General features: G+C 36.5%; 1 protein-coding gene across 1 annotated transcript in view; it reads right to left on the reverse strand.

The window, feature by feature from the left end:
- Positions 1-9,775: 9,775 nt before the first annotated feature.
- FAM184A (family with sequence similarity 184 member A) overlaps positions 9,776-27,113 on the reverse strand; it is a gene marked incomplete at its 5' end in the record, with an annotated part of 52,257 nt that continues 34,919 nt past the window's right edge. Inside the window, 7 exons of the mRNA XM_026079256.1 lie at positions 9,776-9,857; positions 11,590-11,789; positions 15,874-15,978; positions 16,727-16,844; positions 19,786-19,932; positions 20,406-20,590; positions 24,408-24,535. Of these exons, the coding sequence (XP_025935041.1) occupies positions 9,776-9,857; positions 11,590-11,789; positions 15,874-15,978; positions 16,727-16,844; positions 19,786-19,932; positions 20,406-20,590; positions 24,408-24,535 (965 nt within the window). The remainder of the gene's footprint in view (positions 9,858-11,589; positions 11,790-15,873; positions 15,979-16,726; positions 16,845-19,785; positions 19,933-20,405; positions 20,591-24,407; positions 24,536-27,113) is intronic.

A 27,113-nucleotide genomic window follows, 5' to 3' on the forward strand; every position in this document is an offset into this window, starting at 1 on the left:
AGCCGCCCCCGAAGAGCCGCCGAGGGCCCCGGGGGCTGGGAGGTTATCGTTTTCCTGGGTGTCTTTGTGAGGGTCCTCCCCCCGGGGAGGGAGGCGGCTCCCCGCGTGCTCGGGAGGGCTGCGAGCCTTGGGAGGACCGAGGAAAGGAGCAGGGCGGCGGGTGCCGCGCGGAGGGGCAGCCGCGGGCTGAGGGGCCGAGGGAAGGGCCGGGCTCTCGTTCCCTGCCCCGTGCTGCTCCCCGCGGGTGTGCAAACCCGTACGAAGTCCGAGCTTGGCTTCATCAGAGCTCGCTGTCTGACAAACCGGCCGGTTCCTCTTGCTCCGTAAGGAAGACCGGTCATATCCACAAGTCTGAGGGCGGTTTAAATGTTGCTTTTAATATAGCCGGAAAGCGGGATTTGGTGGAGGCACCAAAGCTTTCACTTTTGTTCAACATCTACAGTGTATTATTTTGAATTACTTAGTATCTGTACATTGTTTTCTCCCTGCATGTATTACATCCCAGTGACATGTTTTAACTATTTGAGATATGTTATCTTTTAAACTGTTACTTCTGTTTTAAAATTGAGTTCCAGGTGTAAGGTGTACAGCTTAGTCCTGGTTTGTCAGGCAGTAAGCCTCTCTTCTGCCTCTTTAGCTACTTTCCAGTGTGTGTGCACTTTTCTGATAGGTAAAATGCTGTGCTCTCACCTATGAATTCTGCTCCTCTTGATTTCAATGTAAGAATAAGTACACTGTCTTCTGAATTATTACATGCATCATTTCAATACATGTAATAATGAATTCATGTATCATTTTCATGTATACTTTCAAGTYTTATGATACCACAGTGAATAATCTAATGCCCCATTAACTTCAAAGTGTTTGAAGGATCTTAAACTTCTCTACTGAGCTCCTTACTATCAGGACATCCCATTGTTGGCTTATACTAATGATAAATTACTCATGTGTGATTGAAACAAAAATTACTGTCCGTATAAGGTCTTAGCCAAAAAGTGTACTATACTATCGCCAAGTATCAGAACTGTGTGAATAATTCTGTAATAAAAATTATCAGAAGAAATGTACAAAATTCATACTTCAGTGTCACTTAGAGTTGGGKGGAGGGAAATCAACACATTTCAAACAAAACAAGGTCCTTTATATTCTTTATTTTCCAGTTATCATATATGGCTTGAATATATAAAACAACTGTCTTACCTACCTTAATTATACTAATATAATTAATTTGAATGTCTAATATGTTTTTTTCCCCACACATCTCAGAAATACAATGATCTTAAATATGAAAGGTACAGAGGTTACTTCACCTCTGGTAACTGTATTGAGCATCTGTTTACGCATGAGGTTATACCAGAAAAGTTTGATTGGTGGAAAAGGGAATGCTCTTGGAGTATTTGGACAAAAGCTGCTTGGTGGAGTTACAGTTACTTTTAATCACTTACTCCTTTTTCCAGAATGTGTCTATGTGGCTTTTGCTGAATTGCTACTTGACAAGCTGTCAGAAGAGGATTCCTGCATATAAGACTCATGTCTGGTAAATCAGTGAATAGACCTCGAAGTATCTGTCCTGCATGGCTTGAAATTACAGACTTCCTTAGAGTATTGGTAGGTGTTGCCTAAATCCTAATCTGAAGGAAATGGAGTTTACAGTAAAAGTCTAAGCCTGCTTCAGGAGCCTGTAAAGAGGAAATATTTTAACCCTTAACTCTGGAGGCACAAAATGTCTTGATTTATAAAATGGTCTTATTCTAGCTAGTTGAATGGATATGGCTACAAAAGTACTGCTGAGCTCTGCAACACAGTATATAAATTGATCACTTTAACATTCAAAACTATCTCTGGTAAAGATTGAGTGGAGTGTGAGACTAACCTTGGGTCCGTACAGTCTGCTTTTGGTGTGAACTTTACTCAGTTTATGATGCTGTCTTGCAAGGTACCAAAAACAGGTTGCTTTTTTTCTAATGGCGAGATATAGATATTTCTACAAATTTGTTAGATCAGCACAGTTACCTATTTTCCTATATGGCAGAGCTGTTATCTTTGTGATTTCCTGGAGATGTTCTTCTCTGCGTCCTCAAATTCTGCTTTTTCTAGCCTAGATCCCTAGAGCAACAGGAGGAAGAATGATTCACCAGCCTGCAACTGGAGGAGCTAATTACAACTACAGAGTAAGTAACAGGTATTGTGTAAATGCTGCAATTAGGTAGTGGTTCCTACAATAAAAAAACTCAAATATTTATCATTTTATTATTATGCAATAATAAAAAAACTAGTAACAGTTACATGCTTAGCTGAGTGATGAAAGAACGCTGTGCTGTTCCAGCTGGAACAGTTCCTTGAAAGAACCATGACCATAATCTCAGGTTGAGCACCTGAAACACAACAAGCAAAAATCCACCCAAATCAGTTTATAAAATAAACTGGTGGATCTAAAGAATCTTATCCTTAAATACTACTCAATAACAAAAAAGTCACATTTCAGCTGTGCTAGAAAAGTGCATCTTTCCCATTTGAAAATCCACAAGGCAGTCCCTTTCGAAATCTTAGTGCAAAATGGGGCAAGAAAACAGGTGGATGGATACAGTGATGGCAGTTACCAGTCTGAAAAGCTCTCTTGTACTTGGTTCTGAATGCTTTCCTARTTCATGTCTACTTTACACTCTAAATGGCTCTCTTGCATAAGCCAATGTTACTATTTTTAGCTTTCAAATCAGTTCTGATCTGTTGTTTGTGTTTGTGAAGAAAAATGTAAAGCTTTAAAACTCCTCTGTTTTTCAGTTTTACAGAATATAGTTTGTGTTCTTAATCTGGAAATGTACAAGGGTGCAAGCACTGTCCACTAATGCAGTGGTAGGAGTGGTACGTGTCACCTTCCAGCATGCAGCTGGGACACAGCCAGCAAGGATGCACAACTGCTGAGAAGGGCTCTTGGATCCCACAGATTAGGTAAAGGTACAGATTTACCAGGAGGAATACAGTTTAGTGTTTATTTAACCGTGACGCTTGGGCTTAAGTCTCTGGCTTAGTTTCATTTTCATTGCCAGCTGCAACTGAGGCTGCCTATATATAATACTTACATTGTAAAGTGTGACAACTCTTTCGTCATTGTGCTCAGCCATGATAGCTGATGGTCGGGGATATAGTTAATGACTCAGTTGCTCTCTGAATTTTTCTATTAGTCTGTCAGGTTGAACTTGGAAGGCCTGATTATTTCTAGGAGTACTCACTATTATAATGAGGCCAAATTTTGGCAATCATTATGGAATTATGCTTTTATTTTCTCAGGCTTAGCTTTTGCTTGTTTCCTAGCAACAACACTGCTATCAATATTTTTGGCAGCAGCTGCTTCTAATTGTGTTCAGCCTGCTATTCATTGTGAATAGGCTTCTATACCATGCTTAACACTGAAAATAACTATGAGTTGCCTTAGTGACAGGCACTATATAAACTCATCTTTAAGACTGCACAGGACTCCAGAAAGGATCAGTAGTTTGCCTGCATAGATCTCGTTGTTAACATAGGAACTTACAGTGCAATTTGTACAGTCCACAAAGTTTGAACTGACTAATTGTGTGTATATTTTAAAATGCTAATATTAACCCAGTTGTGCAGTTAAAGAGCCCGAGGCTAAGCCATGCAAATAACAAGTTCTGTTCTTAAGAGAAGTTGAGTTAAACAGTCAGGTCAAAGAGGGAAGTTCTGTCTCTGCTTGGCTCCCTGATGGTAGGTAGAAGGGCAACACGAGATTCCTGCCCTTGCAGCTCTCTGACTTTTCAGCTAATTAACTTACCATGTGAGATGCTTGTAGATTTTCCCCTCACCTCCACCTGTCCAGTACACAGCAGTTAACCCCGTTCCCAGACCCTCCTGTGTACCTGCTTTATTTCTATTCATTTTCCTCCTTTCTCCCTTCAGTCTCACCTCTTATCCTTATGACATTCTTCTCTCTCCCCTATTGCCTGCTCTCCTCCTCCTTGTAGCTGCAGGAGAGTTCACTTCTGCCTGTTTTGTTCGTTCATTCTGTTTTTCCATGTCCTCACTCCACGTCTTTTCAGGCATCAACATCTTTTTTTTACTACAGACTGCATCTATTATGTCAAGTGCGTGTTCTTTGGTTTTAATCACTTAGGATTGCTCTCTCAGTGCCTTCTGACAAAAAAAGGTACAGGTTTATACTAAACACTGAATTTGCTGAAATAGCTGAAATCAGTTGATCGTTATACATTCTTATTCTATTAAATAAGTAGGTATTTATAAACCTCAACTGATGACCCTGGTTCCAAGTGGCTTTCATCTGCATTCTCAATATATCCTCTTTATTCTGTTTTGGGGTTGTGAAATGATCTGTGCCTCAGTTGGCTGAGGTAGGGAAATTCTAAACAACTATACAAGCAGAACTCAGGTGCCTCATGTTATGAGAACATGAGAACACAGGATTGTAAAGAAACCTATAGGAAATGAAATCCAGCTATGGTCTAGTCCAGTAGACATAATTACAGCAGGTGTTTTACAACTCCTTTTTGACTAACATGTTCCTTCTATCACAGACTGCAAAATACTTTTCAGTTCCTTATGGATCAGAAGCCATAGTTATTGGGCACCATAGGAAAAGCACAGGAGAGAGGAAAGAAATTAACATCCCCATCCTTGCAGCATCTGAGAATCCACTGTGCAAAACTGCGCATATCATATGTTTATGGGAGGCAAAATATTTAAATGGCCCATAGTAGTCTGACCTAACAGGGTGGTTCTTTATCTCCAAATCTAGTTACCAGTCTCATCCCAATTGTTTGAAAAAATACAGCAATTGGGCATTTGAAGTGTTGGTGGAGGAAAATCCCATTTGGGTCTTCCAGTTAATCTATGGAAACCTTGACACACAGGATTAATAAAATATAAGTAAAGGACCTTTTGCAACTTCAGTGAATCAAGCCATCTCCCTGCACATTGCTATTTTGTAGTTGAGGAGTCATTAGGTATATGCAAGATAGACAACTTTCTGCCTTTCAGTGTGGGTGCCTTGTCCCACCTCAGGGGCACGGAGATTTGGCCATCACAGTAATGAGCTGACCTGCTGCAGATGGGCAGAAGTTGGCTCAGGCATATCCTGAACATAATGTTCATGACTTGGCAAATGCCATTCCCATTTTCTGCTCCAAAGCATGGGGACAATCAGAGCTGCTGAAGAAAAGACTGCATGCATTTAAGGCTAAAAACATATAATTTATGTCAAGAAACTTTGAAGAACACCCAGCAAAAGAAATACACTAACAAAGAAAATTTCAACCACATGAGGTTAGGCAAGTCAGTACTTGRAGGGCGATTCAGGGATACATCATTAAGGATGTAAACCTGAGGATGGATATGTTCTTATCATAGGTGCTATCAGATACCCGATTTTCAAATGATGCAGTTTTATGCACAAATACATGCAGTTATGTAATTATTACTTCCAATTACTGTAAAGTATGCAAAGAAATGGATATGTATTTGCATGACCAAAATATACTGCAAAATGGATTAGCTTTAGAACTGCAAACTGATTCTTCTATGTAGTTACACATGCATACATATGGAAATGAAGTCCTATTTCCATTTAAAGATTTTGCTGGGGAGTATATAGATAAATAGAATGGATACAATGCCCAACTTCCAAGGGTATCTAAAGAACAATACCAGAAATTAAAGATTTATCTTCATTATAGTAAAAAAAGGTTTAACATTTGACCAGGAAAAGTATTAACGGTACTGTATTGGACTACATTGAACATACCAGGAAAAACCATGTTTCCTGTAAGGAAAAACACTTTGCTTTTTTTCCAAGCTGCTACATTTTTGCAGACATTAGTAAAAGATAAATAGATAAATAAGTCTAAATTTAGGCTTCCAAGGCACTTAAGGTAGTTGTTGTTGCTCTACAGTCTTTATCCAATCAAGAGCAATTAAGTGGGCTGATTCACCCTGGAAGCTGCCTCTTTCTGTTGACTGCAAAGGAGGCTGAAGAACACTATTTTTCTAAGCTAGGTGGCTCAGTCAGCTTCCTTCTGAGGGAAGTAAATTACAGCAGAAAAGCAAAATTTGAGATCTAATTATCTCAATGCAGAATCAGTGAAATTTACCTTGGGATAGCACTAGGATCATGTAACAAGATACATGTAAATTTTAAAATAAGCCTTCCAACAAGTGAAGGGCCGCACTGACCTCCTGAACAGGTCTGGCTTCTATCTAATATTATAAGTAAATTCTCCTGATCTTCAAAAGGAATTGCTCATATCCAGTAGTGTTTAAAGAGATCTTCACAGTAAGATTAAAACTGGAGAAAAGGGAATGACTGTTAGTCAAAAGTTAATATTGGGATTTTCTAGTTATGTAATTGGAATAGTACATTTGTTAACAATTTAGGGAAAAGAAAGGACAGCTAGATGCCAAATTTTTCCACTGCCAGGGCAGAAAGACAAGTGCTGCAACATGTTCTATAGCTCATAATCCCTCCAGTTCCAGGAGCAGAAGCTTTTATCCAAAACATGCTTCTTTTGATTTTCAAGTGCAGCTCATAAAAAACAGTCCCTCATGAAAAGAATTTTTAGTCTCAAAAGGCAGCAAGACAGAGTTTCAAATACTACATCACGAGTGACAAAAATTATTATTATGCTTTAAGAATGAGAAAAAAGATTTTACAGCATTATATAAAGCATTTAGACAAGACTGGTATATCCTAGTCTTAAAAAAAGACTAACTGTTCTATATTCTTCAGTGTTACAATACATAGATTTTCTTACTGTTTAAAGGGATCAAAGATTATTACAAGTTTAAGTTGTTTAATTTTAAATGATTACATTAAATGTAGAACTACCCAAACCAGATTAGCGTAAAATAATCCAATTTTCAGTTTAGTTTTCAGTTAGCTTTGGGCCTTTTTTCAAGTATACTTTCTGCGTAGAAGCCCTGCTGCAAAATAAAGCAATGTGGTTCTTGTGATATAGTTCCTCCTTGTGCTATCAGATCATATAAGATGGGGTCAGCTAGAAAAATTTTCTACTAGTCTGGAAAATTCACTGGCCTTCAAACTCATACCACAGAAGTAAATAGAGCAGTACAGACTGAAAGACAGGACCATTCCCTAAGGCTGATTATTACAATGATATTCCAATTAAGCATAGGATTCCTTAGTATTTTGCACTGTATCAATTATAGCTTGGTATTTCCTTCTTCCATAGAGATGTATAATAATGATTAAAATACTAAATTCTTTTGTGTTTGCTCTTTGACTTTTTATTGTTAATTTCTTTGTGAATAAAATTGTAAAGAGTGGGAGGGAAATAGTTTTGTTAAGTACTGATAGTCAATAGTTAACACTTTAATGTGTCAGAATACAAAAAGATAGCTTCTGAGGGCCAAAAGATTTTCCTACTCCTGTAAACAACACAGGCAATTTCACATTAATTCGGCACCTCCTTATTCAGAGCTGTCTATTAAACTACTAGAAGTTTTATATAATGAAACATCAAAAGGAAAGACAACATTTGTGAGTTGAGACTTTGCAGAATTGGACTCATGGCTATGCACACTTTTAGCTTTTTCTAAAACATAAGATACTGCAAAAACAGGAATGTAAGGGTATCATGGGATAATGCAAATTCCTATATTAATCCAAAATGATTACATCAGTCACATTTTTTAGGAATATATTTTACAGAGTTCTCAATGCCATTTTATAGAAACTGTTTTTGCTAGTGTATTCAGTTTGGTTTTGTGTTTTGTTTTGTTTTTTTTTATATAAAAGACTGATTTGATACTGCAATGGCTGCCGAGTTTGACAGACATGGAGCGCAATGTTTCCTAACCTCCTCCTCCCTTTCACAAGACCAATGCCCACTAGCAACAACTAGTGTGTACACAACTTACTGAAGTCTTTAAAAATATATGAACAAGAAAACTGAATGCAAATATTATTGACTCTTACTTGCTGTTTAGAGCTATTAATTACATACATAAAGATGTGCAAATAAAGGAAGTAGAGGAAGGAGAAAAGCTGAGTCTGTTAAATAACTTCCAGAGCATGCAAGAAAAAAATACACAAGACTCACTTCAGAACATTGTAACAAAATGATCTAGTGTATTTTATTTGGGTAACAGCCAAGAAATCTGTCATTTTGCCTAATATGGCTTTCTTCTAAAATTAAAAAGTTGCATATATCTATATTTGAGTCCACCAAGTACAGAAAATCTGGTGTATACATCCTTAATCCATGTCAACATCACCAGAATACAGCTTTCAATGGAGTTTTCAAGCTGAATTACAAGATATAAGTTTTAAAATGTTCATTTAGAATATTTTATATTGTTTATAAGAAAACATACAAATTTTTCATTTATACATATACTACATATAAAACTCATTTTAATTAGCAAGTATCTTCATTTGGGTATTTACCTCTGTGCATATGGGGAAAAAGGCTATAGTTAGGGCTTCAGAAGAAATAATAAGGTTCAATATCTTTGTATATGCCAACTAAAACCTTATTCAAATAATAGCTCAAACAATTTTTGCTGCTTTTAAAATATAAGAGATTCAGCTTAAAAATACATTCATAAAACAAAGAGACAATTTTCTCCCTGAGACTACCAGTGTGAGTTACTTTGTGGTAATCTTTGAATGAAAAAATATAAATATTAAAGACAGTAGGCTTTATTTTTCTATATGCTGCCTTAAATTTCTGGAGTAACACTGGCATCATAAAATGTGTAGACTGGAGAATCATGCTCGCTAGCTGAAAAAAGCATGTGGTTCACAGATTAGTTTCAGGAGAAGAAAAAAACTTTAATATAGACAACGGACTGTAAGTAAGTTTTAATGAAAGATCTATATCTTGTAGTGTACATGAATGGATAAAGTTTTTTCTGTTTGTTTTTGCATTTCAGGCATGAATTTTATCCAAAGCAGGACAGTAAGATCAAAATCTGGAGTCTTGATTTATGCAGAGATACTTAGCACAGTATTCCAGGTTTTCCAAGCATTTGTCTTTGTTGGTATTCATAAAATAAATACATAATTTGTGAGAACAGCTTCTGGTTAAATTCAAGGTTAAAATGTTAAGTTATAACTAGAGGGCAAAGGCTGATGAGCAGTAGGTAAGAAGTCACAACCTCCCAATGAACATTTTCCTTTTTGTTAGCTCTTGTCAAAATCACTCAGCTCTGAAGGCTAGCAGCTATACTAGTCTTGATTTACTTCACATGCTTCCTTCTAATTGTTAGAAAGAGGTCAGCTTTTACAGTGCTACAAAGTAACAGAGTAGAATTGGGATGGAATAAACATATCCTGTCCTAATTGGAGAGAGAAATATATTATATGCTTTTTTTCCTTTTACAATTTTAATCATATTTATAATAACCATGCAATTATATTAATTTTTTTTKGGGGGGGGGAAGCCTTACCTGAAATCAAAGAAAACACATATTCATAGGAAAAAGGGGGAAAGCATTATGTTTGTTCTACCAAAATTTATTACGTGGTAATTACAAAGTTTAAAGATTCTTCCATTTTAAATAAAAATAATAGTTATAATTACACACATTATACAGTACCATGTCAAGTGATTCCAACAAATATCACGTGAAATACAGTGCATTTTCAAATCAGAAAGACAAATACTTTCTCATTCACAGTGTTTGACAAATTACAGGAAAGCTTGTTCACATAAGGGTTTACTTAAGGTCATGCTCTTATAAAAAGTCCACACCACGCTGTGCCACAAAAACAAATCATCTCTCAGAATGTGAAGTATCGGGCAAACCACTCCTGGCGCTGTGGATCTGGTGAAGCCACTGGTGAAGCTTCAGTCTGAGGAGGGCTAAATTCATAGAAAGAAAAAAAATGTAACCCACATCTAAATAAAGAGTGCGAAAGTTAAAGAGAAGAAATCACAGAGAATACAGTAAAGAACACAGTCTATTTTTCCATGGATTAATTATCAATGTGCCTTAGGATATGGTTTAATGTCCCCCTACAGAATCTGTGATCATCCACTCCATTGGAGAGCATCAGCAGCACAGACAGGCCAGTTTGGAAGCCACATTACCAGGTGGGCAAATAATATTTTGGGAAACCTTATTTAAAAATCTCATTAACAGCTATAAGTTTTTGGGGAGAATAAAAAGAGTTTTCTTGGAAAAGCGTGACTGTAGAAGGTCCTCTTTTAGCATCCTTTTCCTGTGGTAAAGTTAATTTTCAGAAATATGATGCAAGCATCATACTCTTAGACATGTGCTCACAAGACTGGTTGGCAACTGAACAAAAATACACACTATTTTAATACTTTACACTAATCACACTGAAATATCACTTGCATTGTTTCATGCACACATTTAAAATATATTAATAGACCAGGAAAAAAGAAACTCGTGCACTGCAAACAAGATTTTTTCCCCCTTGAGCACTCCCAATTCTCATGATATAGCAAGAGAAAATACTGAAGTTTAAATTAAATTTAATGACACAACTAAGTTCCTTTGTCAATAAAAATCAGTAATAAAATAATCCCTACTGTATTACTGGATAATACAAGGCACAAAACAATTTGGAATGGAAATTCCAGCATCACAGTTCATGAGTTCATGCACATGCATGTTACAGGTATTGGAACACACTCATGCACGTCACATGCAAAGGAAAAAATAAGCAACACAATATATTTAACAAAAGATTGTTTAGTTGAAATAGACTATTTTTATTTATCTATTTTATATTCTACTACTTGTTTCCCTTTAAAATTAGCAGTCGCTAGGTATGTGGCCTTTCACATCTAAACCAGATGAGCGGATAAGCAACCAACTGTGGAACTGGTAATTACAAATTACTTTAAATTGCCAACTTAGAGGTAAGATACCAGTACCTACTAAATACAGAGCATAGCATTTCTTCAGTGCATTCAATATGTAGGCACATAAAGCCAAAATATTTAAATCCTCTCTCGTAAATACTTTCTAAAGTTAATAATTCAATTCACTACACCAATCCCTGAGAAAATTAACTGAGACTTTAATGCTGATTTTAATTATTGGAAGCTCAGCATTAAATATCCAAGCATGCACATTTCTTGTTTTTGTGGTAAAGCTATGCTTATGAAACAATTTGATATAGGTAAAGAAAGGGGAAACACAAAATTCATTCATGTAGCACAGAAAATAGTTTTCTTACATAAAAACCAYTATCACACAATACTGAATAAAAGAAATCCTGTGCTAGTATCAGTTCTTAAATGACAATCAGTAACAAACATTTAAAACAATTGTTCATATATGTAAACAATTGGAAGCACATGAATTAAATTAAGGTATCTACAGAGTTTTTCAAAGTTGAGTATTCAAGACTTATGAAAAGTGAGAGAAGACTTCACATTTCAACAAGGTCTATGATAAAAAGGAATACTGTAAAGAGGTTACAAGTATAGTGTAAAAATTAAAAATTTCATAATAGTATTTGTATTTCAGAAAGGTTCATAAATAAGTGGGATTCAGCTAAATAGGAATGCAAAATTTTTCTGAGTTAAGAAAACAAAAAAAGATTGGTGAGGCAGTGCTCACCTCAAAAACGTCTTGGGCTCTTTGGGTGGTATTGGCTGTGGTAGTGGTTTGCTGCTGTTGAACTCAATATCGTGGATGGGTGAGTTAGGAATGGGGTCCAGGCGGTTAGGATGTCCATTGCCCACTCCGCTAGATTCCAGAGCACTTAGATTGGGGACACTCACAAACCTGTTTGTYGATTTATCGTTCTTCTTCTTTTGCTGCATTAAAAATAACAAATGTAAGGAAGGCTCCTTCCACCAAGACAGCTGAGGAGATTTTCAGATTTAAAGTTTTGTTGGTGGTTGTTTTCATCTTTTGGAAGGGGAGCAACTGAGACGGAGTGGGATATTTTTCTATTTATACTTTTACTATTTGCTTCAAGCAGAACTGAGCAGCACAAATTTTCACAGAAAAATCAAATGTCTGAGAAGGTGATTAAATTAAGAACTAGTTTAATAATCAATGAGTGTATAATTTTAAAAGATTTTCCAGTATAAAATCTTGCTCTATTCTAAGACATTGGAGATAGCAAGTTTTCCACAAAATTATCATTCAGTCTGTTAAACTTTTCATTTTTACTTAAATTCTTTCTTAGTATTAATGACACAGCTCTCCTGTCAAATGTAATTACAGCAAATTTCAGTGAAGAAAAAAGTAAATCTCTCCAATATGTTTCACCTCGTTACTTAAGCACATTTTGATAAGTGAAACACGGAACCTAGAAAACCAACTACATTTCTCTTCTTAAAGCAACGATGCCCTTCTAGTTAGCAAACGTTATAGCAATAATGTTAAAGATAAAAAGAATCTTATACCATAGTTCAGTTTCCTGCACACAGAAGAAAAAAGGCCAGACTTCTAACTCTACTACAGCTAATACTTCTAGACACCAGATGGCACAACTGAACTTTTTCTTTTTTTAATACTCTCCATACTCCTACTGACAGTATACCGTGGGACTCAAAAATACTGAAGAATTATTCTGATATTACTGTTTTACTATCCATAACACATCATACGAAGAAATGAGTACTTATCCTCTCCACTGGCATAGATATTTTAGGGTGGAAGGATGATTCAAATAATTCTCTAGTTCTTCAATAGCCTTATTATGGACTGCCATGTGTATTTTGTGGTTTCTACTGAATATCCCAYGTACAATTATTAAAAAAAAATCTCCATTTCCCAAAATAAAACTGGATTCATATATTCTCATGAACTATATATTAACTGAGTATATAATAAATGCTTTCCTTCAATTACACACATAAAACCCTAACAAAGCAATTAGAAAGAAACTGCTAAGAATTTATAAATCATTTAAATTTGAATCAAAGAAAATGAAAGACAAGTCAAATGTCATGTTGTTTTTATATAATAATTTCCAAGCAGAATTGCATTTGAAAGAGAAGAGCTGCTCTGGTTCAAGGGTGGGCAACAGTTCAATCGAAGATGGACACGGAGTCCTACTGTCTGTACTCTCTGCCACTGAGCTATCTGCTAGCTTTGATTTCAGTGCCTAATCTCTCCAGGGCTGGCACATGCAAATGCTGCTAACATAGCCACAGTGGTACATGCATTTGTTTTTAGCAAAATAAAACCAACAATTTAACACAAAGTTGTAATAGAAAAAAGTCATTAGCTGCAAAGGATTAAAATAGGATCTTCCCATACACTTTACTTCTTCAAGCTGAATAAGCAAGAAATAACATCACAGTGAGAAAATAGTTTAGTAGAAGTAACCAAGCATGTAAAACACATCAGGTAATATACACTGTAATTAAAACTGTGTACTTCATAGGTGGCTTATTTCTGGAAAGTTATTCTCAAGCATTCCAAATTTTCCTGAATGTACTATCCATATAAACACTTAGAAAAATATTACAGTTTATATCTTATTCTATATAAAACAATCTACGCTTCTGAAGAAGTCAAATCTGGAGAGACAGAATTATATGTGTAGTTTCCATGAAATTCATGCAAAGTATTATGAAACTTGAGATCTAATAATATAATACTAAACAGATCCATTGCACAAATTTGAGAAGCTTTAATATATACCACAATGGTTCTAATTATGTGCTAATATGCAAAGCCCGCAGTAACTCATAATTTCTGTCTTTTTCTTATTACAAAAAAGCAAAAAGAATGAGATTTTCACTTTCTTTGTAACTCATTCTCCAATAACACAGTATGTGCTTTGACAAAATAAAGTAACATAGTCCACAATTCATGAAATGAGATCAAAATGTTTTGGCATACAAGACAGTATTAAAATCTTAACAATTTTAAGTGATAGAAACATATGATAAAAATAAATGAATTATCACTGTGGAAATCTGATGCTAAAGTAATTCTTACAAATGCTTCAGATTTCACGCAAAACACAAGCTGATGCACTTGACAGCTAAATTTCATAGTTTTCAAAATGAGTGGTCCAGACAAACTTCCAAAATTTTGAAACAATCTGTATCACATAAAGACAAAGCATTCAAATTGTATCTGGCAGTCCTGATATTGTCTCTGCTGGGCCCAAGCTAAGCTTGCTATGCAGTTATATATGAGGCATCAGCAGATGAGCTTGTCAGAGCTGCTGGGCTCCTGGAAAATGTAGAAGAGTGCTGACAATTTGCAGCAGAATTTGTGTATTCAATGCCTGACCTGACATGAAACCATAATAAGGCATAGATAAATAAATAACACAGCCTGATCTATTAAGTAACTTAGCCAGACCTCCTTTTATACAGAGACATGTTACTTGTTCAGATCCAATTGCTTACTTGCTAACCAAACAGCTGGATCCTAGGTAAAATTATTGCAATGTCAAAGAACCCTGAATTATGCAAGATTATATTGCTTTCTTTTGTAAGCCTTGATTTTTTTAAACTCACCCCAAACTTGTCTCTACCTGTGGCAATTTGAGCATCTACATATAATCTGCATAACTGATGGAGATATGATCAATACAACCAAGAGAACTCAGGAGCGATTCACCTCACCCTAAACTARACACCTAGTGGCTGCTCAAGTCAACCATGCTCTAAGCTTCATTGACAATTAATTAGATATCCCTTAACTGTAATGGATGCTCAGATACACAGTGCACATGTGGACACTGTCATGCAGATGTCTAAACTTAGGCATTGATACTGAACTGAATCTTGACTGGATTTTCAGTGTTACCAACTTCTCAAATGCATAAAGGATGTTTTGAGTCCAACTATTCTCCGAGATCTGTGTGAGCTGTTTATCTCCAAGCCAATGGGGGCCTCTCAACCCATGTTAATCTTGATAACCGAAGCTCTAGGTCATCTCAGCTGCTTACACTGTGCCCTTTGGATTACCTCCTGCTTCAGCACCTTCCCACACTATTCTACCTCTACTGCTGGGAAAAATCTCTTCCCTTTTCATGCAGGTGTAACAGCCTAGGAGTTACTAAACTCATGCATTACATGTTAAAGGACTCATTCTTACTGCTGAAGTGGTGAAAAGAAATGGAGTACAGATAGCCTACTGCATGACTCTCTGGGTTCCTCCTGTAGGAACGCTGCTGGCTTTTGAAGTGACAGAGAGGGTACCATGCCTTTTTGTACAGTAGCCTTCACTGGCTGCTGTTCACCAGGGTGGAGCAAATTGGAAAAGGCTGCTACTAAGTGTTTTCACTCATATAGGACTAGACATTTACTGAGAAGGCCGAAGGCCTGCTTTTATCTCCTGCTACCCTCACAGTCCATGTCTGGTTTGTCACTCCAATCCTCCATTATCACTCCATCTTTCTCCATTCAGTCTCATTCCATGCCCTTCTCATAGTCTTTCCCTTCCTCTTTTACCCTTATTCCTTTTTTTTTTTTAAAGCGTCCCCTCCCCTTCAGTTTTTCTAATGGTCTTCCATACTAAGCACCACCTGAAAAATAAAATTGCCCTTCCACTTTCCAAAGTAACCAAGAAAAATGATGAAAACAAAATAGTGCTTACAGATTTTACTGTTCTCTATTTATATGCTACAACCCTGCCTTCTGTAGCCTGTCTTTCACTTTTCTACCCAGATTTTAGTTTTGTGTCATCCGTGCCTAGCAAACTAGGGCAACAATATCAGTGGATCCCTAAACAACATAATAGAAACAAACACATCTACACAAAGAGACAAATAATAAACTATGCTCCTTGTTTTGAACGTTTCTTTAAATAAAGAGTGAGTGATATATGTACACACACACATACATACATATATTTCTTCTTTTTATTATATTCTAAGTTAGATTTCTTTTTCTTCACTTTAGCAATGAAGTCCATGGAACATACCTTCACCAACGGATTAATAACACCAACATTAGGGCTTGCATTAAACACTTTGTTGTAGTTAGTCTCCCTGTTAACTAGTTCCAGCTGATAGAACTTTTTGTCCTCCTAAAAGAAGAACAAATAGAAACTTCTTTTTATGCATTTTCAATTAGTTAGTGGCCAAATCTATCTATAAAATGATTTGAAATAAATTTGATGTTTTACATTTTACATTTTAAAGAAACCTAAATTTCTATCAATTGCTTCATATTTAATATGTTTTATATTATATGTAATACTAAATCATTTCTATTTCTGCAGTTCTGTTGTATGTTTTACCCTTGAGAATGAGCATAGACTAATGGATTATGCATTGGGAAAGATTCAGTATAGTTAACTTCTAATCTTCAATTAATTTGAGCTTCCTCATTCCTACTTGGTTCTGAATAAATAACTAATCAGACTAATCTGTCAGGCTGCTTGGGGTCTGAGTTTGGGAAGCTCAATGAATCAGGAAATTTGAAACCTTCTTAGAAACCTCCTAGAACAGACTATTTCTTATGTGGCTTGCATGGCTTACTTCTTATTCCAGGATTGCAGATAGGATACATCTGGTAAAGATCATACTGCAATTTTTTTTAACTGATATTTTAACATATATTTGTAATAATGTATTATGTTTGATTTTGCGAGAAAACCTCTGCATCTAATTAATTTTACTATTATAAGTCACCGAATCCACAGGACTAAAATGTGAAAGCATATGAGGATATGCTAGCAGAATTGGTACTTTAAATACATTTTAAATGCTCTGAATTAGATTAACATTTATATCTGTCAAGATACTAAACCAAAAGAGCATAAAAAGCCTTACAATCAATTTCTTTATGAGTTGGTCCCTCTCTGCAATTAGGTCTTTCAGCTCTGAGATAAGCTGCAAATCTTCTGGTCTTGATTCTCTGGTTTTATATTTTTCTTCCATTTCTTCTAAACTTTATAGGAAAGAAAAATAGTCCTTTTAGCCTGATCCAGTATTAAATGATGAGTGAATAAAGTCAGATCTTTGATTAGTACAAAAGACAGTTCAAGGAGTAAAAATAGAAACAACTTGCATTTCACTTCAAAGTAAAATTTCAATGTTATTATCATTCAGCTTTAGTTAAAAATTCAGTAAAAACGGTTTCTTTACTACAGAAAATAATAATCTGGACAAAATTCTAAAACCTTAATATCCTTTCCATGCATGCAGTACTAGGTGTTTGGAAAAAAGGCCTCTTGGAAGCCAGACTGAAAATAAGGCACTCGAAATTAAAAAAAAATATGGACAATAGAATTACAGAATATGTAGATAACACGGATTCTTATGTATAATGCAGGGCCTACATTGTATTGTATTTAATATTCATATAAATTTTGAAAAGCTGGCAACTGAATTGCTGAATGAGCAAAGCAGTATCATTTTATTTAATAGATATCTACACTGAATGAAGATGCATGCTTGTGATACTGGAGAAACAGGACAGACAGACAAGGCTGGCACCATCTTCCTCAGCTCATGAGGAGCATAGTGAGACACAGATATCCAAGAATAGTGAAGACTAATATGTAGCTAATTCCTCTCCGCAAATCAACTTAGTACCATTAGAGATGGAAATAAAGGAATAAGCTGTAAAAGAAAAGCAATAAACACCCAGATATTAGAATATTGGGATTAAGAGGAAAGTAACAATTGAGAAACACTTGAAATAATATGAGGATATTTGAAATGCTTGGTAGGAAAGCATTAAAGGAGAGAACTGAAATAAGCCAACAGAGATAGGAAATGCAGAAGTAACAGCATACAGCTCCTTGTTGTTTCTTCACAAAGAAACAAGTTTTGAAGACAAAAGACAGTTCCAAATGACTGTTTGTCTCTAAAACATAACACTCATAATGCTAAATATTGTTCAAAAGGAAACTACTGAAGTACTTGTCTACCGTATTCAGCCTTCATGTAGATTAGCATACTAAGTTTCAGAATAGGAAATTTAAAAAGCTTAGAAAAAAAAACTGAAAAAAACCCTATAAATCTAAGGTGTCTAGTCAACTCAAACTTAATTCCATAAGACATCCTGAAGCAGACACCATTTCTGATGTTAAAGAAGTATTTTCTCTTCAGAAGCAGCTGTGTAATTTTGACTTTGTGTTGCACTTGAGAAAACAGTGCATATTAAATTATTTATAACCTTCAAATAACCTGTGTATAACTTGAGGAGATTATATAATGTATTTATATAAAACATTATGAATATGAACAACATGACTGTTTTTATTTGCAGAAAAAGTGTTTGACTCAGCAGAATATAAATATGCTCAGCTGGCTTAATTTTGTGTATACATTTTATGCTGGATTAAGCTATTGTATACAAATCCCCAGAGACAGTTATGCACAGCTGTCATTTTATTTTCAGATATGTCAGAGAACTGTTTTCTCTGTTTCAAAGAGATAATATGTAATTTAAAGAATCTAGTTGGAGAACCTAATTAATGATACCCGCTCTAAATTACTATGACCTAGATTCTCCATTTCATACAAGTTCACAAGGCCATGTTTTAGGTAATGCAGACACTGGAAATTGTTAGCAAAGAAATGTTTGCATAGAACACTCCTTTTTTCAACATAGTTTCCTCCTTTGACAGCTCATTGCTGCAATGTAAGTAGAGATAACATACTGGAAGCAGGGTCAAGGCACAGGGCATGGATCTGTTTGCTGCCCTGACACCACTGATATTAGAGCTACTTCCCTGCAGCTCCAAGCTGAGCAAGAACCAAGTATAGGAAGCAAACTCAGAGCATTTCAGGACATGGAAAAACAAACAGCTTAGGGTAAAAGTTAGGGTATACAGTTCCAGCACCTATTTGTGGGGGCTGCCCATAGACCTGTTATTCATACAAGATAAATGCAGTAAACAGGAGGTAGTTTACACCTGACTTACTGAATGGCAAGTTACCACCATTTATCATGGCACAAGAGTGTGTATGTGGATGAGTACAAAGCAATACGAACTAGAATTTTATACTCATCTTACCTAAAAAGAATTTTTGGGTGCTCATATTTTTAAGACAAAATTAGATGCTGTCAAGAATCCTAAGTCCTATGAGGACATTTGTGATTTATTGTCCATTAAGAATTGATATTTACTCAGAAAAGTTATGTATCATACACTTGCAACCAATTCTTTTCTCTGCCATAAATATTTTACGCTGCCAATACAAATCCCTTCGCGAAGACTCTGTCAGGAAACTCTGAGTGGGTTACGTCATAAACAGGGTTAAGAAAGAAGTATGTGGAAGATAGGAAAACACTGGCTGAACAACATACCACTACTGCACTTCTGCCCAGAGGTGGTCTAACCCCAGGTGGCATTTTGACTCAGAGGCACTGTAAGCATTCTGCTATTGGTATGCCCTTATAATTAATTTCAGACACTTACTGAGAATACCGGTAGAAGTTTTTAATTTTTCTTATGTCAGCAAATCTGAAAATGTTTGTACCACTCAGTTCACTTGGTATAATCAGCCACTTTTATAATAGGTAGTGTACTATTTATAAACTTACTGAAGAAACTTTTGTGTTCTCAAAAAGGATAAATTGTTTGAGGAAAAACATTTGAAATCATGCTTTCTCAAAGTTTCTAAAAATTGCACAGATTTAATATTTTTTCTACTTGAAATTTTTTAGTGTCAAATCCATAATAATTTATCTTGGTAAATCCCCCTGAAGCTTCCAGGAGCTGTGTTGTCCAAAGAATGCAAGACTAGGTCCCATATTTGAGTGAGGTTTTTGCATATCTATATCTCTGCAATATTTTTGGTAATTCATGGGCACCAGAATAAACTATTATTCACTGAAATGCAGCTATATATGAACTTTTTTATKCAATAAAACTTACGAAATTTGTAAAGCTGAATTAATTTCCTTGAGCAGCTCTTGGGTCTTATTAAAATCTGCCAGCATGCTTTGTTTCTCTCTGATGTGATCTGCTGTCAAGACATCCAGCTCTTTCTCATGTTTCTTGCTTAAATCTTGCTCATGCATCCTGTTTAATTTATTTTCGTTGAGAAAAGAGTTATTCTAAAATCAGACTGTTTCTTCATCATGATTTTCTGCCAGGCTTTTACTGACTGTTATGCAATATCAGACAATACAGAAAGGAATTACTGAATCATCAAAACCTACTACTTACTGTCCCCTCTAATCTTCTAGCTTATTTCATAGAAAACACTGCTCCTTTAATGCTTTTTAAAATAAACAAACATAATGAATTTTTAAAAACCACTTGAGAGGACTGTAACTAAAATAAGCCAAAATATGTTATTGAAATGCAGCTTAATTGTATGGCAATATTCACTAACTTTACTAGTAATGGACATCGCTTTTTCTAAAGAAGATTAAGCGATATATAACACCACTTGATTAAGAGCTTAAACTGAAAGCCACAAATGGTAAAATATCTTAAGCAAAACAATACATGAGAGAACATTTAAGCTTAGAGTAGAAAAAAAATCATACCTGATCTGTTGGTTGGATTCACTGCGTATTCTAAGAACTTCTTTCCCTTTAAACTCTAGTTCCTTGGTCAGTGCACTTATATTCTCATGAAGATGCAGAATCTCTTTATCCAGTTCAGCTATATGATGGTCTCGGTGTCTTAGTTCATCTTGCAGATCTGATATTCGGCATAAAAATTCTTTCTCCTATGATATAAGCAGTAGCAGCAAAAAATATTTTAATAAAGTTGTCTCTCAGAAGCATAGTACTTGCTGTTGAAAGATAGTAACCAAGTAGAATTTTCTATTCATTTGACAATTTTTTTTCAGTTTTTGGATGTAGACACAAATTATAATCAAAACCGAGAGACTTTATTTTTTATTGTGTGGAAATACAAATAATGAAGAAATCAAAGTTATGTAACAAATTCAATTTGTGAGAGAATATAAAAGGTATCATTGTGTTCGAGGCAAAAAGGAATATGTAACAAACTACACAAACTTTAACAGGTAATGACAGTGCTTCATTCACTGGATATACTTCGTTCTGCACAGTAAACCAGATACATATCTTACAAAGAGAAAGACCAATTTTTCTTTGATCTGGACAGTACTATGTCAATCTGAGTGCTCTCCATTTTCCAGATGGATAGTATTTTTGTAATTTTTGCAGTAATTCCGATTGTTTAATAAAAGGAGAGGCAACACCCAGCCCCACTGCTGTCCTTGTGGAGCTGATGTTGACACCTACTAGAAAGGTTATATCAGTTTGAATAAAAATAAGTGTTGATGTGGGAATTGGTGTTGAAATGTTAGAAGCAGCAACCTAAGTGTTGATGTTAGTAAGTTCATATTACATTTCCTAAAATATCCTTCAAAAATACTGTATACAGAATACACATAAATCATGGCTAAAGATCTTCAGCACTTTCATCTTTAGTGTCATGGCAGGGCAAACTGGTGGATGGAGTTAAATTACAAGAGAGAATGCTGAAGAAGAAAAAARCTGGAAAACAAAGTTTTTCCTTGGCATGATGCTCCAGTTGATGAAGCAATAAGGACTGCATCAATTTTATCAACCGGAATTGAAGGCTTGGTTTGTTATATGGGACTGTTATATAAATCCCAAAGAAGCCTTTGAGCCTTAAAGAGTTCATTATGTTCTCCCTTTAACTGTTCATAAAATAACTCCTTCAAAAGGTACGGATTTCTGATTTTGGGTGCCCTAAGGATTCCTAATGCCTTGAGCATTCCTGTCTGTCACATCCATGGCTGTCATCACATCCACGGCCTGTCACATCTATCTGGCTGTTGCTTCACAGATATTTATTGTCATTCAAAAAGGCTGCATTAGCCATTTTCCTCAAAATTGCTCCATGCTGTAAGGGAATTTTGACAGAAAGGCCTATACTTAAGGTAATGTCAGTGTCACAGGTGACTAGTATTAAGCAATGCATAATTCAAGATCATAGAGAAGCAGGAGAGTACCTTCTTTTTTTTTTTTTTTTTTTTTTAAAGCAAGTTGAACCTCCTCAAACCTTTGTCACTTGATCATTTTTTATTTATACTCCTGCTGCACTGCAGAGACAAGTCACGAATCCAAGTTGGATTATTATGGAAGTACTTGGCATCCTCTGTGATGGACCCTGGTCACATGGATTCATGGATGGATCCACTTTCCAGCGAATTTTACTATGGCTGGTACCTGTCACTGGGTCAGCAGTTGCATGAAATGATCCTTCATTTTGGAATGATGATTCTAACTGTCTGGGAAATGTCAGAAGAGCAAATAGTTGTAAAATTGCTCAAATGTAAGCAATGTCATCAGTCGCAGAATCACAGAATGGTTGAGGTTGGAAGGGACCTCTGGAGATCATCTAGTCCAACCCCTCTGCTCAAGCAGGGTCACCTAGAGCACATTGCACAGGATCCTGTCCAGGCGGGTTTTGAATATCTCCAGAGAAGGAGACTCCACAACCTCTCTGGGCAACCTGTTCCAGTGCTCTGTCACCCTCACAGTAAAGACATTTTTCCTCATATTCAGATGGAACTTCCCGTGTTTCGGTTTGTGCCCGTTGCCTCTTGTCCTGTCGCTGGGCACCACTGAAAACAGTCTGGCTCCATCCTCTTGACACCCTTCCTTTAGATATTTGTATACATTGATAAGATCCCCTCTCAGCCTTCTCTTCTCCTGGCTGAACAGGCCCAGCTCTCTCAGCCTTTCCTCATCAGAGAGATGCTCCAGTCCCCTAATCATCTTTGTAGCCCTTTGCTGGACTTGCTCCAGTAGCGCCACATCCCTCTTGTACTGGAGTACTGTGTCCAGTTCTGGGCTCCCCAGATGTGGCCTCACCAGGGCTGAGTAGAGGGGGAGAATCACCTCCCTCCACCTGCTGGCAACACTCTTCCTGATGCACCCCAGGATACCATTGGCCTTCTTGGCCACAAGGGCACATTGCTGCCTCATGCTTAACTTGGTGTCCACCAGCACTCCCAGGTCCTTCTCCGCAGAGCTGCTTTCCAGCAGGCCAACCCCCAACCTGTACTGGTGCAGGGGGTTATTCCTCCCCACGTGCAGGACCCTGCACTTGCCTTKGTTGAACTTCATGAGGTTCCTCTCCGCCCACCTCTCCAGCCTGTCCAGGTCTCTCTGAATGGCAGCACAGCCCTCTGGCGTATCAGCCACTCCTCCCAGTTTTGTATCATYAGCAAACTTGCTGAGGGTGCACTCTGTCCCTTCATCCAGGTCATTGATGAAGAAGTTAAACAGGGCTGGACGCAGTACTGACCCCTGGGGGACACCGCTAGCTACAGGCCTCCAACTAGACTCTGYRCCRCTGATCACAACCCTCTGAGCTCTGCCATTCAGCCAGTTCTCAATCTACCTCACTGGCCACTCATCTAGCCCACACTTCCTGAGCTTACCTATGAGGATGYTATGGGAGACAGTGTCAAAAGCCTTGCTGAAGTCAAGGTAGACAACATCCACTGCTCTCCCCTCATCTACCCAGCCAGTCATTCCATCATAGAAGGCTATCAGATTGGTTAGGCATGATTTCCCCTTGGTGAAGCCATGCTGACTACTCCTGATCACCTTCTTTTCCTCCACATGCTTGGAGATGGCCTCCAGGATGAGCTGCTCCATCACGTGGGGTCACCTTTTACTATATTCTTTGTTTGTGTACATAATAAAGGCTGTATTCAATTATACCCATTTCCTTTATCAATATACTTCTAAAAGTATTACACCTCTTTGGTACCAGACTATTTGTAAAGCAGTCCTGAAAAGCCTCTTCTATATAAAAATAAAGAAATAATTTTCTGCTCCTCTTATTTCCATGAGTCTGGCTTCCTTTCAATAGAGATGAAGCTTTGAGTTTTTAGTTACTACTTGCAAAACTGATTCTGCATAAAGTGAAAGATAGAAGTGAAAGAATCAGTTTGCTTCTGAAAGCAAAGGTAGTCCATGTTGCCTTTGGGTTTTTGAAATATTATTTTTAAAAAAAGAAAAAGAAATATTTGAAAGCTGTTAGGTCTCCCTCTCTGCTTTCTTTAGAAGCTAATTTTATTTTTCCCAATTTGGCTCCTGAAAATAAGAGATTTTAAATTTGAAGTAATCATTTGGTTTTAAGTAATCACTTCTTAACCACACCACCTGTCTTAAAAGGAAAAAAAAATGTTTCTCTCTAAGTCCTATTAGCAGTTGAGAACCAGTAGAATTCTGTGAGAAACAGCACTTCCCTCCCAAGGAAAGCCAGCATGCTCCGAGATGGCTGGGCAATCCTGAAAGGGAACTGCCTTGACCTGCGATATTTTATAAGACTCCTGAAGAATTTTGCTGAAGGAAGAAAAAGCTAAGCAGGAAAGTTTACCTAAGTGGTAAGTAGGCAGAATCTGCTGGTGCTGGCTGACTCTGAAGGATTAAATTCCTCCTTGCATGTTCATAACAGTTATTGCCTCCAGCTAACAGAAAACCAATACTGATTATGCAGTTTTACAATAAGTTACCAGAAAAACCTCCTACCTGTCGTCTGCCAAGTTCTATGCTCCTTTCAAGTTCCAGTCTGGCAGCTACCAACTCTTGCTGATGATTGCGCCTTAGCTGGTCGATTGCTGCCGCATGTTGATGGTTTAGCTCTGAGCGCAGGGAAGCTAGTTATTGTGAATAAAAGGAGAAGTTTATTTTGCAAATGTTTACTGCCAATTAACTGTAACAGACCAGCTCCTTCAAGTATTGCTGCTCACCTGACACACACGCACTGTTTATGGTAACCATGGGTTAAATTTCAGTTTAATAGGTTRAACTTATTGGACGCCTGCAGCCACACTATTTAGAAAGAATCAGATTTGTTCAACGTTAAAATAGAAATCAGAATAAAACTCAGAATGATGGCTTCTGCATTCCTGCTCCAAAAACATGTTCTATTATGTAAAAGTATTCATGGCCAGATTTGAAAATAGGACCTAATTTTCCAAATGCGTATACTTGAGTGCATTATTCAAGCTCTATTACTTAGGCATAGGCAACAGAACAAACATACAATTTCACTTCTGCAAATGGGTTATTTATGTGCATATTCAACCATCTGTACATACGATATTAGAACTTGAAAAAGCATCTGCAAAAGGAAACTGGTGAAGACCCTTTAAAGAACAAGTCTCTAAACGCAGTCTATACTGAATTCTTATTTGTGTGCGTCAGTTTGCTTTCTCCATGTATTTTAATGAAAACTCCACAACTACAGTACATAGGGAATCTCACAATCTTAACTACATTTGTTCTCCTGAAAATAATTAAGGTAGGGAATGCCTTATGCATATTCCCATTTTACAAAGGGGGAAAGAAAGAAAATAGAGATGAAGTGACCTCCCTTAGAAGAAGTCTGTTGCAGAAGAGGGGTTCCCCCTGCATCTCTTGAGGTTAAATGAAGCACTTTACTCAACAGATTATTCTTCTACCTTTGACCTATATTTCACTTATATTTTTCTCCTCATATTTAGCATTTCAATTTGGGCTGAAAATTAATGACTAAATAACAATACATTGATTGAGTTTTATAACAAGTTCATCATTATAAAGATGAAAGAGCTTTTCTCCATTTTGATTTTATTAGCTCTGATACTGACATTCAATATACCAGATTATTAAATACTCCTGCATTAAAAATTTCCTACACCTTATGTCATTTGCTCTCATGCTACATGTTAATTGTGATTGATTTATATTTTCTGAATAATTCATGATTCTGGAATATTTTCTTATGTCTTTATGATAATCATTCTCCACTTCTTTTTATACTTTCAGTGGTCTTGTTCACTGGATCTCATGATCTGGATTTTCACTGTCACAGGTTAAGTAGATGAAAGAGAGATTTAGATTTCCTTTTTCTGGATTTTCTGGATTCTTTACTATAGTGATATCCTTGCCTAGATGCATGCTAAACTTCTACCGATAATCACAAACAAGGATGAAATGTTACTTTTCACTTGCAGCACTTGCCTCTCTAATTATGAATTGTTCTGTTTTGAAAAATTATTTAGTGTCATCTTCCTCTGTACTATATAGAATTTGGACATAATCCTCAACTCAATCTTCTCATTCAATGCGCATATTGATTTTACCACTAAGATGCATGTCAGCTGCATTTTTAAAACATTTTGAGACTCTGTGCTTACTTAACAGATGACCCAGCTAACTCTGTAGTGCTTACTTTGGTTGTTTCCCCAACTTAATTTCTATAAAGGTATCTTTGTTGGTGTCAGCTTATTCCATATTAACCACACTCTGTCAGGACTTACAAGATTTGCTCTTTTGTTAACCACACTGACCTCATTGAAATAAATGGCACTGGTTACAGTTGGCTCTGAAAAAAGCCCCAAAACGATAAACAGTTACCAGGATAGCATCGAAGCTGGAATTAGGCAGAATTTGGACTAAAGTTGCCTTTATTTAGCTTGCATTTCCATTTTGAATTTTTGAACCGTATATTTTTTTCTATGCACCTAAACCAACTGCCAAGTCAGAAGCACACAAACAATTCAAAGACATGCAGGAGGCACTCAGACTCCACCTAAACTCCTGCATGAGCCTGATCCACCAGACATCCAGGACGCCAACAATTTGCAGCCCAGAAAATTCCCAAATCAAAGGTTTATCTTAGCTTCCAAGGATTTTTTTCTTTTTTCCATAAACTTGTCCAGTTTCTTTCTGAAATCACTTAAAATTTTATCATCTACACCATCCTCTGGTACAGAATTCTACAGTTCAGCTCCACATTGTGTGAAAAATCACATTCTTTCATTTTCAGTCTTACGCTTGCTAGGTTTATTTAGTAATTCCAGCTCTCAGTTGAGAGAATCAAAAGATTAAGACAGAGAATGGTCACTCTTCATTTGCATTACTCACTGAAAATTGTGTGCAGTTCAACAAAACAGATATATGGTGTGTAGCCATCCAGTAATGACCTAAACCAAGAAGCAACATGCTCTGCCCAATAAACTATTATACATGAGATGGGTGTCAGCACCATCACCCTGAATAGAACTGGCTGTGGCTTCTGCAGTTTCTGAATGATACCTATGTACGTAAATTATAATAGGAACATATATATCAAAATGGGGTGGGGTTGGTGGTCTTGCAGTTTGGCTGCAGGTATTTCATAATGGATCCTTTCTTTTCCCTTTTTTTAAACATATCAGTAAGGCCTTAGGGTACACAAAGTTATGCTTT

Source organism: Apteryx rowi, unplaced genomic scaffold, assembly GCF_003343035.1.
Source record: "Apteryx rowi isolate R43461 unplaced genomic scaffold, aptRow1 scaffold_1142, whole genome shotgun sequence".
Classification (NCBI taxonomy): Eukaryota; Metazoa; Chordata; class Aves; order Apterygiformes; family Apterygidae; genus Apteryx; species Apteryx rowi.